At 55.8% G+C, this 16,154-nt stretch overlaps 1 protein-coding gene across 2 annotated transcripts; it reads left to right on the top strand.

Moving 5' to 3' along the window:
• Positions 1–738: 738 nt before the first annotated feature.
• MYLK2 (myosin light chain kinase 2) lies at positions 739–15,382 on the top strand. 2 transcript variants are annotated; one of them, XM_027558864.1, is made up of 13 exons: positions 784–875; positions 973–1,072; positions 1,561–2,059; positions 3,415–3,716; positions 5,515–5,620; positions 6,178–6,271; positions 8,354–8,463; positions 8,558–8,699; positions 11,967–12,037; positions 12,140–12,268; positions 12,617–12,769; positions 12,904–13,036; positions 14,421–15,382. In XM_027558864.1, exons 2-13 carry the CDS (start codon positions 1,021–1,023, stop codon positions 14,499–14,501), a joined length of 1,872 nt encoding a protein of 623 aa, XP_027414665.1. In that variant the 5' UTR covers positions 784–875; positions 973–1,020; the 3' UTR covers positions 14,502–15,382. The 2 variants fall into 2 exon arrangements, with proteins under 2 accessions (XP_027414664.1, XP_027414665.1); XM_027558863.1 differs by having other exon boundaries at positions 739–1,072.
• The last annotated feature ends 772 nt before the right edge of the window (positions 15,383–16,154 follow it).

The raw sequence follows: 16,154 nt of genomic DNA, 5'->3' as shown, positions 1-16,154 counted from the left end.
GCTCTGGGCACAACACCTGGGTGATGGAAGGCCCTTTGGATCATACCTCTCCCCATCCCATCTCTGCTTGAACACCTTGGGCTGGTGGTCCCTGGGTCACCACTGTGGAGGAGGATCCTTGGAAAAGACTCTCCACCAGCCAGCCCCCCCCCCCACTTTCCAGTGGGCCATGCATCAGCTCAGGGGAGCAAAAACACTGACCATCTCTCACAGCTGTTTGGGACAGCATCCATCTCCCCAAGAGCCCAGGAAAAAGACATTTCAAAAGAAACGGCTTTCAGGCCCATAGGCAAGTTGAGCAAGCGCCCCCGAGACCTTTTCTTACTCAAAGATGCTCCACACTGGTCTGGAGGCCAGGTGCAAGGCTTGTGGACACAGAGCTGGGTGCTGGGGTCAGGGTGACTATGCCTGGGCCTGTGTGGTTCAAACCAGGCTCTGGGGAACCCCAAGAGATGTTGGCAGAGCCGGAGCCTGGCCTGAGCATAGTCTTGCCCTTCAGCCCTGTCTGAGAGCTCCCTCATCTATCTTGTTCCAAGTCAGAGATACCAGGCAAGGTCTGGGAGAAGGCTGCTCCCCCGGGGCCCCAGGTGCCCCCTCCTGCTTTCTCTTCCTGCTTGTTCCAACACTACTCTCCCCTCGGTTGGTCCACAGGAAGAATGCCGTGTCCTCTGAATGGGGGCCAAGAGTGACAGGTGGTGGCAGTCAGAGTTGCATGGCCCCTGGTGTAAGAGATCCTCTCCCCCGTCCCCGCCTCCTCTGCCTGCACCCCTGCCTCCGCCTCTGCCCACCAGGCGCCGGCCTTACAACTGCCCAGGACGGCTCCCGGGCAGCCGCTGTGAGACAGACGGACACCAGGTTGCCCCTCTCCGCTCCAGGTGCCTCTGTCCCCTCCGCCGGCTAGCCCCCGCCTCCTCTCAGCCAGACAGGAGGAGGCATCCAGCAGCCCGACACACCTTTCTCTTCTTTCTGCAGCTGGAAAGACTCGAGTTAGACAAGCAGAAGCACACGCCTCCCTACCTCATGGCGACGGAAAACGGAGCAGTGGAGCTGGAAATCCCAAGCTCATCAACAGGTGCCAAGTGGGGGCCGGAGGTGGAGGGAGGAGCTTGGGAAGGGGTGTTTGAATCCAGAGCTGGGCCGGTGCTCTGGATTTGAAGTGGGAGTTCTGTGCCCAAGGCTTCTTTGTGTGGCACGTGGAGGACCCAAAAATCAGAATTATCTCTGGATAGGGTAGGACTGGGTCAAGGGCCCACGGGAAGCCTTCCCCAGGGAGACCGGGAGAATGTGAAGTCCCCGTGGATGAGGCCTGAACACTCAGAGCAAGGGTTGGGGCGTGGGCTCAAGGCCCACCAGGGGCCCAGAGCCCTGCACCCAGGGCCTCTGAGGCCCGGACAGCCCATATTGGGAGCCCACGGAATGGCCCCAGAAGTTCAGCGGGACAAGTGCTTGTAAACTGTGGCCTGGGTAGGAACCTGGGCCCAGAACCGGTCCCTGGCCAGCCTGGCTGGGGAAGGAAGGGTAGGAGGGTGGATCCTGACTGGTGTTTCACCTTCTTTGCAGACACAGCACCAAAGGCTGCAGCAGGTGAAGGACCCCCAGCTGCAGAGAAAGACCCTGGGCCCCCAGATCCACAGAAGGATCCTGGGCCCCCAGATCCAGAGAAGGATGCTGGTCCCCCAAACCCAGAGAAAGAACTTGAGTCCCCAGACCCAAAGAAAGAACCTGATCCCGACTCGACGAAAGATACTGAAGCCCCGGCCCCAGAGAAAGGGGACGGGGCCTCAGCCCAACCCTCAGCCAGCAGCCAGGGCCCTGAGGGAGAAGGAGGCCTGCAGGGAGAGCCTGCGGAGGGCTCGGCTGGGCAGCCGGCAGCCCTGCCCCAGGAGACAGCGACAGCCGAGGCCAGCATCAAAAAGCCCGAGGCTGAGCAGGGGACCCCCGGCAGCCAGGACCCTGGAGAAGCCAAGGAGCAAAAGAAGGTAGCAGAGGGCCAAGCGCCGAGCAAGAAGGGCTCACCCGCCTTTCTGCACAGCCCCAGCTGCCCCGCCGCCATCTCGAGGTGAACGGCCCTGCCTGGGAGCGGGGAGGGGTCTGCATTACTGTCTGTCTCGGGCACTCACCACGTGCAGTGCTGGCTTGGGCAGTTCCAATGTTCAGCTCCCTCTGTCCTAGGCATTGGCCTGACCGCCTGGTCTTCCTGCAGAGATCAGAACTCTGTGATAGTTCACAGAAGCCTGGAGTGTCAGGCAGCAGAGGACCTCAAAGACCCCTTCTCCAGGCATCTGGAGTCCAGAGTCCCCCTTACCCCATGGACTTGGATCTCACCAAGGGCAGGACTGAGATGTCAGGAGGAAAAGAAAACTCATCTTCTTAATACAGTTATTGGTATAATCTGAAAATATGACTAATAATCAGGCTGATAGATAATTACTAATACTCTTGAAGTGAAAAGTGAAGTGAAAGTGAAAGTCACTCAGTTGTGTCTGACTCTGCAGCCCCATGGACTATACAACCCATGGAATTCCCCAGGCCAGAACACTGGAGTGGGTAGCCTTTCCCTTCTCCATGGGATCTTTCCAACCCAGGGATTGAACCCTGGTCTCCTGCATTGCAGACAGATTCTTACCACCTGAGCCACAAGGGAAGCCCAAGAATACTGCAGTGGGTAGCCTTTCCCTTCTCCATGGGACCTTCCCAACCCAGGAATCGAACCGGGGTGTCCTGTACTGCAGACGGATTCTTTACCAACTGAGCTATCAGGGAAGCCCACTATACTCTTAGAACTATAATACAGCACCAGTCTCAAGGTGCAATTCGTTAGCTTTACCTGAATGCCAATGATATAAGTGAGGTTATTAATGATATATTTATTGTAAACCACAATAATAACACTTACCATACCAGTTTAAACTATGTGGTAATATAAATTAGTATCATTAATACATTATCAATTGTATCACCACAATTTTATGAATCAAGAGCTACATAACCTCCCTAATTGTCACTACCTAATGATTAACCAAATCAGCAATCCTATTAACAGTTGTTAATGATCTCTTAGTGCATTGATACTCAAAATAGCAACACAGACATGGGAATTCTCTGGTGGTCCAGTGGTTAGGGCTCTGCACTTCCACTGCAGGGGGCATGGGTTGGTTGTTGGTCGAGGAACTAAGATCCTGTATGTCGCATGGCATAGCTGGGAAGAAACAACCACCACCACCACAGACATTTACGGTGTTATTAAAATCCCCGGATTTTATATGAAGTGAATTTGGATTCATCATCCAACGTGTTTGGGTGGGGGCAAGGCTGTATCAGCTCTAGATTGCAGACTAGGTTTTGGGAGGCCTGCCGGGGTGGGGGGAGCTGTGGCTGCTGAAGGTGTCACCCATCTGTGTTCTCATGTTTCAGCCTTGAGAAGCCACTGGCCGAGAAGCCCCTAGATGAGACGTTAGAGCTTATCTTTGAAGGGGTGCCTGTGACCCCTGGCCCCACAGAAACTGAGCCAGCCAAGGTAGCAGAAGGAGAGAAGAACCTCCCGGGAGGCAGCCAGAAGGAAGGAGAAGAGAAGGCTGCAGGCCACGCTGGCCAGGATGGGGTGCAAGGGGACACCTCTAGGGGGATCGAATTCCAGGCCGTTCCCTCGGAGAGATCGGAGGTGGGGCAGGCCCTCAGTCCCACAGCCAAGGAGGAGGACTGCTTCCAGATTTTGGGTAGGCCGGGGCTGCCCTGGAGCCCAGGGAGGAGGGAAGGGGCTCTCCGTGTCTCCCCCGTCTCCTCGCTTAGAGCACTAAACCCTTCTGAGCCACCTCACCCCGGGTGATTCATCAAAGTGTCATCCAACCCCAGGAAGTCTGAGTTCCTAGTCCCCTTCAAGAGATGGGGAAATGGGGACTCAGGAAAGGGAGCACCCCAAATCCACAGCTAGAGCAGGATATGAACCTGACTCTAGAGCTCTCTTGTTTACTTTCTTCTACATTGGCTAAAATGGAGTAAAAAAAAAAAAAAAATCAGACATGTTGGAGCACCACCAGTTCTCTGGACGGTGGGGTTTGAAGTTACTCTATAAAAGGGCTCAAATGCCCTTTTAAACTGCATCCTGGACGGGTAGGGAGGGTCATGGGAGCCACAGAGGGTTGTGAACTGAGGAGCACAGGTGTGTGTGTGGAGGGGGGAGGGAGGCGGTGACCAAGGAAGCTGGGCACATGAGATGGGCAGGACCGGAGTGGCCTCAAGTGCTGATGCTTTATTCAGCGAGCAGAAGGGTGCCATTGAGCATGAGCAAGCTTGGCCCGTAGGTGAATAGGGAAGGGGCCCGGGCAAGGGTGCAGCAGGCCTGGGGGGTGGGGTGAGATGGGGTCAGGAGAGCCCAGAGTGTCCTGACAACCCCCCTCCTCCAGGCCGAGGTGCCCTGGGAGACCTGCCAGTCTGCCTGGTGAGCGGCATAGTGCCACCCAGACAGGGTGGGAGGGCCTGGCGGCTGGGCGGCAGCCAGGAGCCCTGCCTCCTCCCCTTAGCAGCGGCACAGACCTCCAGGGCCCACTCAGCCCAGCAATCACATCCTCGAGGGACGGACCTGAACAACCTCCAAGGGCCCTCTGATTTATCACCAGCCGGCTTCCCCTGCGGCCTCTTGCTATTTATAAAGAGGTTTCCATTCCCGGTGACTCAGCCTGTCGGCGTCCAGGGCCTGCTGTTCCCCGTATTGTCACTAGGTGGCAGCAAGTCTCTACCAAATAGCTCCATCCCCGGCTCCTCCCCGCCCACCCCTGCCCCTGGGCCAGGGCCGGGGGATACCCATTCCACAGGTAGTGAGAGCTTGTGGTGTTATTAGAGGGGGTGGTAGGCAGGTCCTATCCTCGACTCCTTCAGACACAGTAACGCCTATCTGGCATGGCGCTCCACCATTATAGTTGAAAGTGAAAGTAGCTCAGTCCTGCCAAACCCAACTCTTTTCAACCCCGTGGACCGTAGCCCATCAGGCTCCTCAGTCCATGGAATTCTCCAGGCCAGAATACTGGAGTGCGTTGCCATTGCCTTCTCCAAGGGATCTTTCCGACCCAGAGATTGAACCCTGGTCTCCTGCATTGCAGACAGATTCTTTGAGCCACCAGGGAGCTCACAGTTAGGAACCCCCCACCCCACCCCCGCCCCGCCCTGCTCCGCCCTTTTTTTAAATGGAAATGAAAAACTTTGGGTTGGAGTCCTCATACCTTATAATGTGGGAGGGTCTGAGGAATCCAATCAGCCATCCCCACTGTTGTGCCTGGAGAAGCTGAGCCCCCCTCTGACAGAGGCAGAGGCCTCTCAAGGAGGGTGAGTGTTGGTGGCAGAGCTGACATTGGAAACTGGGCCCCGAGCCCCTAGTCCCTATCCTGGAGCCAACTGTCTCCCAGGTATCACTTGGTGAACGCCCCTGGATGGGGCCCAGGCCAGGCAGGAGGGCATGGTGTCAGGATGAGTCCTTAGCAGCCCCAGCACTGACCGAAATGGCTCTGCTCTGCTCCACAGATGACTGCCCACCGCCCCCAGCCCCCTTCCCCCACCGCATTGTGGAGCTGAGGCCCGGGAACATCAACAGTCAATTCAGTCTGAACTCCAAGGAGGCACTGGGCGGGTGAGAACTGGGGCCCCGAGCCCCTGGCCCATGGGCGGGAGAGCGTTAAGTCCCCAGGCCTTACATCTGCCCCATGGGAGGCCCAGACATTCCGATCAGATGTGAGCCACAGGGTCACAACTGCTTCCATGTGGTCTCATGTGTTTGTGTGCAGGCTGTCACATGGCTGGTGTGTCAGTCACTCACACAAACACACCATTGGTCATTAGGTGTTTCCCATAGGAAGCACGTAATACCGTCCTGTCTGTCTCAGTTTGGAGTACCACACTGACCCCTTCAAGATGATCCTCTGTTTTGTTAGAAGTCCTTAAGTTCCCTCCCCCGGGGCCTGGTGCCCTCGCCTGCCTGTGAGGTGCCCATCAGGGGCTGTCCTTTGATGAACCTACCTTTCCTGAGGCTGTGGTTTGTGCAGGTCAGCTGTGGTCTCTGCAGTAGAGCTCACGTTTGGGGAGGGTACTGGAGCTGGCTGGGATTTCCGCATCTCACAGGGAACAGAGCACAGGCCCCCCACACTTGGCCTTGGCAACTCCCTTACTCTCAGCCTCTTCTCTCTCCAGCGGCAAGTTTGGAGCGGTCTGTACCTGCACAGAGAAGGCCACAGGCCTCAAGCTGGCCGCCAAGGTCATCAAGAAACAGACACCCAAAGACAAGGTAGTGCAGTCTGGCTGTGGGGAGGGCGAGGGGATCCTTGGAGCGGGTGCCTCTCACCTCCCGCCACCCACACGTCTGCACCAGGAGCCGGGAGTGAGAAGCTTGGTGCTCCAAAGACATCACACAGATCAACAGATAGATAGGCGGACAGTCCTGCCATAGGGGCCTGATGCCCCTGACCATAAACTTCACCCCACAGTTGGTGAATTTATCTTGGGGACTTCCCCTTCAAGCCCTCTGGTTCAAGTCAGTAAGGGCTGATGAGCACAGGCTCTGGGCCAGATGCTGTGCTGTGCACTGGAGGTCCCCGAGGGAAGCCAGGTGGTCCCTGCCCCCCCAAGAACAGCAAGGGAAACAGGCTTCAACACCAGTCCGGGCCTGGTTCAGAGCAGTGTTCATTCAAGGAGTGAATGAATGAATGAGGCATAGACTCATATGGAGTGAGGGAGTCGGGTATGTGAGGGGGTGATGGCAACCTAGCAGCCTGGCATGGTGAGAGCTATATAACTTAGGAAAGCTAAGGTGGGAGGGTAGGGAGAGGAGTTGTCACAGTGGAGTCTCCCAACTCACCCGCAGGTCAGCAAAGGGTCTCCTGAATGAAGGCTTTGAAGAAGGAGGAGCTGTTTTCCAATGGGAAAGGCAGGGGAGAGATTTTCAGACAGAGGGGACTGTGGATAGAAAGGCCTGAGGATCAGAAATGGCAGGTGGGAACCCTTGAGTCGAGATCAGGACCAGGGGAGCAGAGACAGCACATACAGAGGCCTGGAGCCCAGAAGGAGCAGGAGAAGCAGCTCCGGAGGAGTGCTGGGAAGTCAGAAAGATTTTCTTCGTGACTCTTTCTCTATTGCTTCCACTTAATGGGGCTTGGGTCCCAGGCCTCTATCATGGACCTGGCTCAGCGGAGATGCTCAAATGTGATGTGTAAATTAACTGGAGACAGCTATTGATTGGTTAATTATTGGGTACTTTTTCTGTGCTGTACACTGTGCCAAGTGCTAGGGAAATGGCATCAAACAAGTCCTAACATGCTAGAGAGACAACTAAAACCAAACTGCTAACAGACAACTAAAACCAAGCTGAAACATAAAAAGTGTGGTGTCCGGAGCCGAGACAGTGTTAAGAAGACAAGTAAAGCCAGGAAGGAACAGGGTGTGTGGAGCTGCTCAGATAGGATCAGGTGACCTTAGGCTTCTCTGAGGAAGTGGCGTGGAAGGTGAGATATTCCAAGGAATGGAATAATGGAAAATGGAACAGTTCAGGCAGTGATCCAGTGCTCTGGGGGAACAGATCTAGGGAGAGAACTGATCATTTGCCAATTTCCTTGGTGTAAATATTCCTACTGTGGTTGATTTCAAGCTACGATGTGACCACTGGCTGGCAGACTTTCTGAAAGTGACAAATAATGGCAGCTGAAACTAGGAAGGCAGTGATGGGGGAGCTGAGAAATGATTGGATTTGTAATCTACTTTGGAGGTGGAGTCAAAGGATTTACTGATTGGTTGGATGAGAGGGTGTGAGGAAGCAAGAAGAAGAGAGAAACCCTGGAAAGCTCCTAACTTTCTGTCCTGCACACTGGGGTTAAAAATGACGGCCTTTTGCTGATGGACATGCTGCGGGCAACTCAACTGCGGGGAAAGGGTGGTATCAAGGGTTTAATTTTGGGCATGAGAGATTTGAGATGCCTATTAGGCATCCAAGGGGGAGGGACTGGTGTCTGGAGTTCAAAGGAGCACTTAGGGGTGGAGATATGTATTTGGGAATCAGTCACATCTGGATGGAATTTCCAGTCATGGGACTTGAGAATGCCCTGGGAGAGAGTGTAGAGCAGGGAGGGCTGAGCGGGAAGGATGGGGCCCAGGATTCAGCCAGCAGGAGGCAAAGAACCAGCAAAGCAAAGGAAAGATGTCCCAGCAGAAATGATTGTGTGGTAAGGACACAGGCTGGAGGGTCGGGAGAGAGATGGGAGGCAAGGAGACCAGCGAGGAGGGGGAGGGCAGTGGTCCAGGCTAGGCCCACCCGAAGAGGATGGAGGGCAGGGAATCATGATGCTCAGATGGTACCCCTGATGCTCCTGGGCCCCAGGAAATGGTGTTGCTGGAGATTGAGGTTATGAACCAGCTGAACCACCGCAACCTGATCCAGCTTTATGCGGCCATCGAGACCCCGCATGAGATCGTCCTCTTCATGGAGTAGTGAGTGTCGGCGGCAGGGTGGGGGCCTGGTGTTGGGGGGGAGCAGAAGGCAGCAGGCCCAGAGGCAAGCCTGTAGAGGGGTCTGTGCACACAGCATCGAGGGCGGCGAGCTCTTCGAGAGGATTGTGGACGAGGACTACCAGCTGACTGAGGTGGACACCATGGTGTTTGTCAGGCAGATCTGCGATGGCATCCTCTTCATGCACAAGATGAGAGTTTTGCATCTGGACCTCAAGGTACTAGGGGTGGGCAGCCTCCTGGGAGGGGTCGGGGTGGCAACGGACCACCTGAGGTCACTGCTGCAGCCAACCATCCCTCCATCCCCCGTGACTCCTTCTCCTCCTCCATCCAGTCCTTCCAGCTGTAAGAGTCAAAACAGGGGGCATGTCAGAGAGCAAGAAAGACTTGGTCCCAGCCCTCTCCTAGTCTGGAGTTGTTGTAGTACTTGTCGAAAGGGTCTCTTGCCGTCCTGTGAGCCCCACATATAACACCAGCTGATCAGTGTTGCAGGAGCACCTGCCTCTGTGTAGGCCCCTGATGGGCACTGCTAATGTCTGTTCACTTATCCCACAAACACGTGTTGAGGGCCCACTAGATGCCAGGCAGTGTTGGTGGTGGAGACCCACTGGTGAACAAAATAGATAAAAACGCCTGCCCTCGTGGAGCTTACGTTCTAAAAGGGGAATCAGGAAGATGCATCAGTAAGTATAGTGTTGGGCTTCCCTGGTGGCTCAGCGGTAAAGAATCTGCCTGCCAAGCAGGAGACCCGGCTTCAATCCCTGGGTTAGGAAGATCCCCTGGAGAAGGGAATGGCAACCCACTCCAGTATTCTTGCCTGGAGAATCCCATGGACAGAGGAGCCTGGCGGGTTACAGGCCCTGGGGTCACAGAGAGTGGGACACGACTTAGCGACTAAAACAAGAGCAGAGTGCAGTGTCGGTGCAGCAGCATGCACGGGGCAGGCACTAACAGAAGTGTGTGCTGAGAGAACGTTTATGTTCTTCTTGCTCGATACCTTGCACATAGCGGGTGAGGGAAAGCAAATACTGGGTTGGCAAAAAAGTCTGGGTTTTTCCCTAAGATTTTATGAATCCCTCCAAGTCTGATCAGCTGGCCGTGGCCGTGGTGTGGAGTGGGCAGGGGCCCCATGAGTGCCAGGTAGCCCCATCTTTATGGCAGGCGTTAATGTTTGTGGAATTAATGGGAAGGCTAGTGGAGAAGATGAAATCTGAACACTGAGGCGGGTGAACGCCCATCGGCAAAGTGGACAGTACTTTCATTCATTCATTTGGTAAATACATACTGAGCACCTGCTTCTGTGCCTCTGTGCACAGTGCACAGTGCTGGGTGTGGTTGTTGCCCTCTGGATGGTGAGGACATGACCCTATCCCCTGGAGCCTATGAGGTCAGTGGTAGAATCAGGCGTAATAACTCAATGAATAGATCGTTTTATTTTTTTGTTAAAATTTTTCTTAATTTTTATTTTTGACTGTGTCACTCAACCTGCAGGGTCTTGGATCCCCCACCAGGGATCAAAGCCACGCCCCCTGCAGTGGAAGTGCCGAGTCTTAACCATAGGACTGCCAGGGAAGTCACTAAGATCACTTTAAACCACTAAAAGCATTATGAAAAAGTGCATGAGTGTAACAGGGAGACATACAAGGTAGAACTGAAGAAGAAGGTAAAGGCCAGAGCATTCAAGGTCCGATACAGGAGATGCTCCTGGTGCTCTTGTGAACTAACCCCTCCGCTGTGCTTACTAGTGGTCAGAGGCACTCAAGGCGTGTCTAGAGTGTGCGACAGCCCTTTGGGTCAGGTGTGCTGTTATCATTGCCACTGACAAGTGAGGGAGCGAGGAGGATAAGGGAATGGATTTCAAAGGGGCCAGTCTGACAGCAGGGAATTTAGGAGGTGGTCATAAGCCAGGAGAGATGATGGGGCTGGAACCCGTAGCAGTGGGGGAGGAATGGGAAGTGGTCAGATGATGGACACATTCTGAAAATAGAGTCAGCCGGATTTCTGATGGTTTGGATGTGGGAGGGCAGAAGGAATGCAAAGAGTACCGGTGCCTCCCGAGTTTCTGGGCAGAACTCAAGCCTGCGTGATGGCACTGGAGGCTGCCCTTCTCCGGTAAAAGCCATTTTCCTTGGGGTAGAGCAGGGTCCCTGATTAAAATGCAGTGTCCTGGGGAGAAGTTTGACTTAAATCTCTGTGTCCTAAATGTGATTTTTTTTTTCAGGATAGCAATAAGTTTTTCATCAGTAAAGGGTTTCATGGTCGAGTAGGCTAGGTGAACCGCAGCCTGAAGCCCCTTCCCGGGGTCCCAGCTGCAGGGCTTTTCAGGAAGTCCCCTGTCCTCGTCCTCCAAAAGGAGATCTGGATCTGTCCGGTTTCCCCTGCCAATTGTGTCCTTGGAGCCTTTTTTTTTTAAATGATATTTTTTCTCTTTTTTTAAATTTTCTTTTGGCTGTGCTGGGTCTTCACTGCTGTGTTTGGGCTCTCTCTAGTTGCGGTGATCCGGGGTCACTGTCTAGTTACGGTGTGAGGGCTTCTCATTGCGGTGGCTTCTCTTGTGGAACCAGCCTCTAGGCGCATGGGTTTTAGTAGTTGTGGCTCATGGGCTCCAGAACATGGGCTCTTTGATTGAGACACATGGGCTCAGTTGCTCCAAGGCGCGTGGGATCTTCCAGGACTAGAGGTCCTTGCATTGCAAGGACCACTGGACCACTGGACCACCAGGGAAGCCCTCCTTGGGGCCTTTGCATCCTTCCCGTGTTTCAGTGGAGCACTGTTGGGCTGTTGAAGTCACTAGCATCCTGCTCTGAGCGCAGCAGTGTGAAAGGACCTTCAGAAAGCCTCCTGTTTGGGGCCTCAGATCAGATACCGCAAAGCCCAGATGAAGAACAGAACCCTGTTCTTCAGAACCCAGCTGGGTCAGGAGGTGGAGGCCCTGGGGGAACTGGAAGACTCCCGCCCATCTCAGCGGTCAGCACCAAGTCCCTCCAAGCCGTGTGTGGCCATATGGCCAGGGCTTACGGTGTTCCAGGTGGTGCTGAAAATCAGGGTTCTTGTGTAAAACCTGCCTTTTAGCCATCATTAACGACTTACAACGTTTCTGCCCCACAACCTCGGATGAGTCCTATGTCCTTGTGTTACATGAGGAGGAGATGGAGGCCCAGCGCAGGAGGGGTTAGCCCTTCAGTGATCTCACATGCTCACCCGTGCTTGGCGTGCCGGATTCCAGGAGTCTTGGCTGAACACCTACTGGGTGCTTTGTTAGATGCTGAGGGTGGGGAGCAGGGACACCTAGAGAAGAGCCCCTCTCGGGCCTCCAGATCCCCCTCTGTGTCTGGAACAGGTAGATCTGAGAGTCTCTGATGGGGGGCTATCCACTCTGGCAGCCTGGGCCTCTGGTCCAGGGAGCCTGGGCCTTGGATGGACTGGGATGGGGAGGGAGGGTGAGCTGGGTCAGAGGTCAGTCCAGGCCACCCCCTTCTCCTCAGCCAGAGAACATCCTGTGCGTCAACACCACGGGCCATTTGGTGAAGATCATTGACTTCGGCCTGGCACGGAGGTACCACCTTGGGAGGGCGGGGTGGGTGGGGCTAGGGGAAAGTGGGAAGGTGTCTGGGAATGGGCTGGGAGTTGTGCTCTGAGCTCTTGGCCTGACCTCCAGGTATAACCCCAACGAGAAGCTGAAGGTGAATTTTGGGACCCCAGAGTTCCTATCCCCTGAGGTGGTGAATTATGACCAAATCTCCGATAAGACAGACATGTGGAGCCTGGGGGTCATCACCTATATGCTGTGAGTGTTGATGGGGTTGGGGCACATGGGTGGGCAGCTGAGGCCAAGATCACTTCCACCTCCCCACTCCCTCAGTTGAGGTTTACTGGGCATTGGGGGTGCACTCATCATTCCTCTTCTTCACGGTAACCCTGGGAAGCTGGGATGATTATGGCCATTTTACAGATGAGAAGAGTGAGGCTCAGAGAGGGGAAGTGACTTGCCCAAGGTCACCCACCCAGATTCAAACCCAGGTCTGTCCCACTTGAGAGGCTGGGGGTCTTTTCAGCTCACGGTGCTGCTTCTCAGGATCCGTTGCATCCCCGACCCAATCTCACCTCCCTGCCTCCTACCATCGCTTCCTTCCAGCCTGAGTGGTCTCTCCCCCTTCCTGGGAGACGATGACACAGAGACCCTGAACAACGTTCTATCAAGCAACTGGTACTTTGACGAGGAAACCTTTGAGGCCGTGTCAGACGAGGCCAAAGACTTCGTCTCCAACCTCATCGTCAAGGACCAGCGGTGAGGCTCACCCCCCAGGACATGAACCCCATGTGTGCAAAGTCCAGTGTGTGTGTGTGCCGGGTGGGAACTGGGCTGGGAGGCCGGCTCCCAGGCCTGCCGCCTCCTCTCACCACGCCACCCTCTCTCCACAGGGCCCGGATGAGCGCTGCCCAGTGCCTCGCCCACCCCTGGCTCAACAACCTGGCAGAGAAGGCCAAGCGCTGTAACCGCCGCCTCAAGTCCCAGATCTTGCTTAAGAAATACCTCATGAAGAGGCGCTGGAAGGTACCGCTGGACTGAGGCGGGGAGGAGAGGGGGATATGGGGTGGGAAGGGCACTGGCCCCACTGGCCCCGTCTTGGCCGGTTCGGTCTGGAAAACAGAACTGGCTTTTCTCTCTTTGTCCTGGGCTGGCTCCTGCCCTGGGTGGTGGCCCTCCACTCACCCCCTCCACCCTGGGGAGGGGCATCCTTTTATGGCCTGGGCTCAGGAAAAGGTCTCTGATCCCCATGTCAGGCTTCTTCCCTTCATTTCATAAATACTTCTTGACCATCTACCACCTCCGGGCACTGGGGACACAGCAATGGATTTCACTCTTCGTGAACTTACTTTTGTTAGAGGATGGGGAGTTATTAAAAGGAATTAAGGAAGGGCTCTGTTGGCTCAGATGAAGAATCTGCCTGCAATGCAGACAACCCAGGTTCGATCCCTGAAGATCCCCTGGAGAAGGGAATGGCAACCCACTCCAGTAATCTTGCCTGGAGAATTCCATGGACAGAGGAGCCTGGTGGGCTACAGTCCTTGGGGTCACAAAGAGTCGGACATGACTGAGCGACTAACACTTACACTTATTAGGAAAAAATAAGAATGGTCAGAAAAAAAAAAAAAGAATGGTCAGGAGTGCTGGGGAGAGGCTGTGCTTCTACATAGGGTGGCCAGGGAGGGCACACTGAGAAGGAGCCTGTGAACAAAAACCTGAGGAGATGAGGGCTGAGTCAGGCTGGTATGGAGGGGGAGTGGCCCCAGGCAGTGGGAGCAGCGCGCGCAAAGGCCCTGAGGCAGGAGCACGGTTGTGGAGTGTGAGGAACAGGTAGGAGGCCAGTCCTCTGAGTGGAATAAACAAGCGGCAGGAGAGGTGTCCGAGAGGATGGGGAGGCAGGGCGTGGAGAGACTCAGCCACGGTAAGGGGCTTTTTCTTGGAATGAAATAGGAACCAGACTGCTTCCCAGGTGGGTAGCGCTAGTGGGAAAGAACCTGCCGGCCAACGCAGGAGACGTAAGAGATGCGGGTTCGATCCCTGGGTCGGGAAGATCCCCTGGAGGAGGGCATGGAAACCCACTCCAGTATTCTTGCTCGGAGAATTCCACGGACAGAGGAGCCTGGCGGGCTACAGCCCCTGGGGTCACGGTGACACGACTGAGCGACTTAGCATGCACACACAGACCGCCACCAGGGGAGCGGTACTCAGGTTTGCTGACGGGTCTGTTGAGTGAGGCAGGGCGTCCTGGAGGCTGTGGTGTCATGGCGCCTCCTGTGGCCATTTTGGGCACTGCAGCCTCCCTGGCCAGGGTCCCTCCTGGGACGAAGGGGACCTTAGGAGACTCACAGCCTGTCCTACAGCTTCCCCCCTGCCCCGCTGCTGACCGGGACCCCTCTCCCTCATCCCTCAGAAAAACTTCATTGCTGTCAGCGCTGCCAACCGCTTCAAGAAGATCAGCAGCTCGGGGGCACTCATGGCTCTGGGGGTCTGAGCCCCGGGGAGCAGCTGAGGCCTGGACGCAGCCGCGCAGTGGCCAGGGCTGAGGCCACACAGCCCAGAAGGCCGGAGCAGACGGGCCAGATAGCCGGGCCAGGCTGGCCAGGACGAGGCTGCGCCAGGCTGGGAGGCTCGGGGCTCCCACGCCCCCGCGCGGTGACTGCTTCCCCGACATGAGCCGCCTCAGATGTGGCCTGACTCCATCCTGCTAGCGCCTCCCCAGACAGGGCTCTGGCCCCCAGCACAGCCCGGACGCCAGGGGCCCTGTTGTTCCCGCCTGGCTCCCCTTCTTGAAACTGCTGCTCTGGTGACCCCTGCTTGACCTCACCTGGGGCATCCCTGGCCTGGGCTTGTTCCTAGCTAGAGTGGGAGGGCTGGGGGTCCTGGCATGTGGGGCTTCTGCAGTTGTGGGTGGGAGGCCTCGGTGGGGCAGGACGGCAGACGGCCGGTTTCTAAGGCGCAGCTGCCCCGGGGAGACAGAGCAGGCTTTGTGAAGGAGGGCCTCCGTGTCCCCACCCGCACGTCTCCCCACTCCCAACAGATAAGGCTTAGCACACACCATCTGGTGCAGGGCCCGGCTCCCGCCCACCTTCCTTGCGACCACCAACATACAGGAACTCTGTGTGAGAGAGAAGACGCCCAGCCCAGGCCTGGGTGGAGGGGGAGGGGAGAGGCCTGGAAGACAGGGGAGACCACCCCCGAGCTTGCCTGAAGGCCAAGCCAGCCTAACCCAGCCACTCCGGCCCCCATTCCAGGGGTCACCCACGGCCTCAGAGGATGGTGTCGGCAGGCCCAGAGGAGTGGGAAGGCTGTCGGGCAGCCCCCAACCTGCTCTCAGCTTGTGCCATGTAAATAAATGTACAGGTTGGAAGTGGCCCCCTCCCTCTATGTGTGTGCACCTGGGTGAAGTCACAGCTGGCCACCGTTCACGGAATGCTGCCATGGGCCAGTCACTTCAGCAGCACTACGAGTATGGTGTGATGCTTACTGATGCAGCCTCAGGAGCCAGACTACCCAGTGCTTGATCTGGGCAAGGGGCTGCCCGCTTGGTACCTTAGTGTGCTCATCTGTGAGAGGCCATAGCACCAGCCAACATTTATACAGGACTACTGTGTGTCTGGGCTTCCCAGGTAGCTCAGCTGGTAAAGAATCCACCTGCAATGCAGGAGACCCCGATTTGATTCCTGGGTCAGGAAGATCCCCTGGAGAAGGGATAGGCTACCCACTCCAGTATTCTTGGGCTTCCCTGATGGCTCAGACAGCAAAGAATCGGCGTGTAATGCGGGAGACCTGGATTCGATCCCTGGGTCAGGAAGATCCTCCTGGAGGAGGGCATGGCAACCCACTCCAATATTCTTGCCTGGAGAATCCCCATGGACAGAGGAGCCTGGTGGGCTACAGTCCGTGGGGTCACAAAGAGTTGGATGTGACTAAGCACAGCACAGCACTGTGTGTCTGGCTCTATTTAAGGGCTTGTATGTCTGTTAACTCATTTATGAGGTTACGAGGTACGTATTATTCATATTATACAGAGGGGGGATACTGAGGCTTAGAGAGAAGAAGGAACTTGAAGGCTTTTCAACAAGTCAGAAGCTGGGGCTTGAAATGGACTATTCCACCTCCCACAGCAAGGCTCTGCCCACAAGTC

The sequence above is a fragment of the Bos indicus x Bos taurus genome, chromosome 13 (genome assembly GCF_003369695.1).
Source record: "Bos indicus x Bos taurus breed Angus x Brahman F1 hybrid chromosome 13, Bos_hybrid_MaternalHap_v2.0, whole genome shotgun sequence".
Classification (NCBI taxonomy): Eukaryota; Metazoa; Chordata; class Mammalia; order Artiodactyla; family Bovidae; genus Bos; species Bos indicus x Bos taurus.
This window is presented reverse-complemented; position numbering and strand designations above follow the sequence as displayed.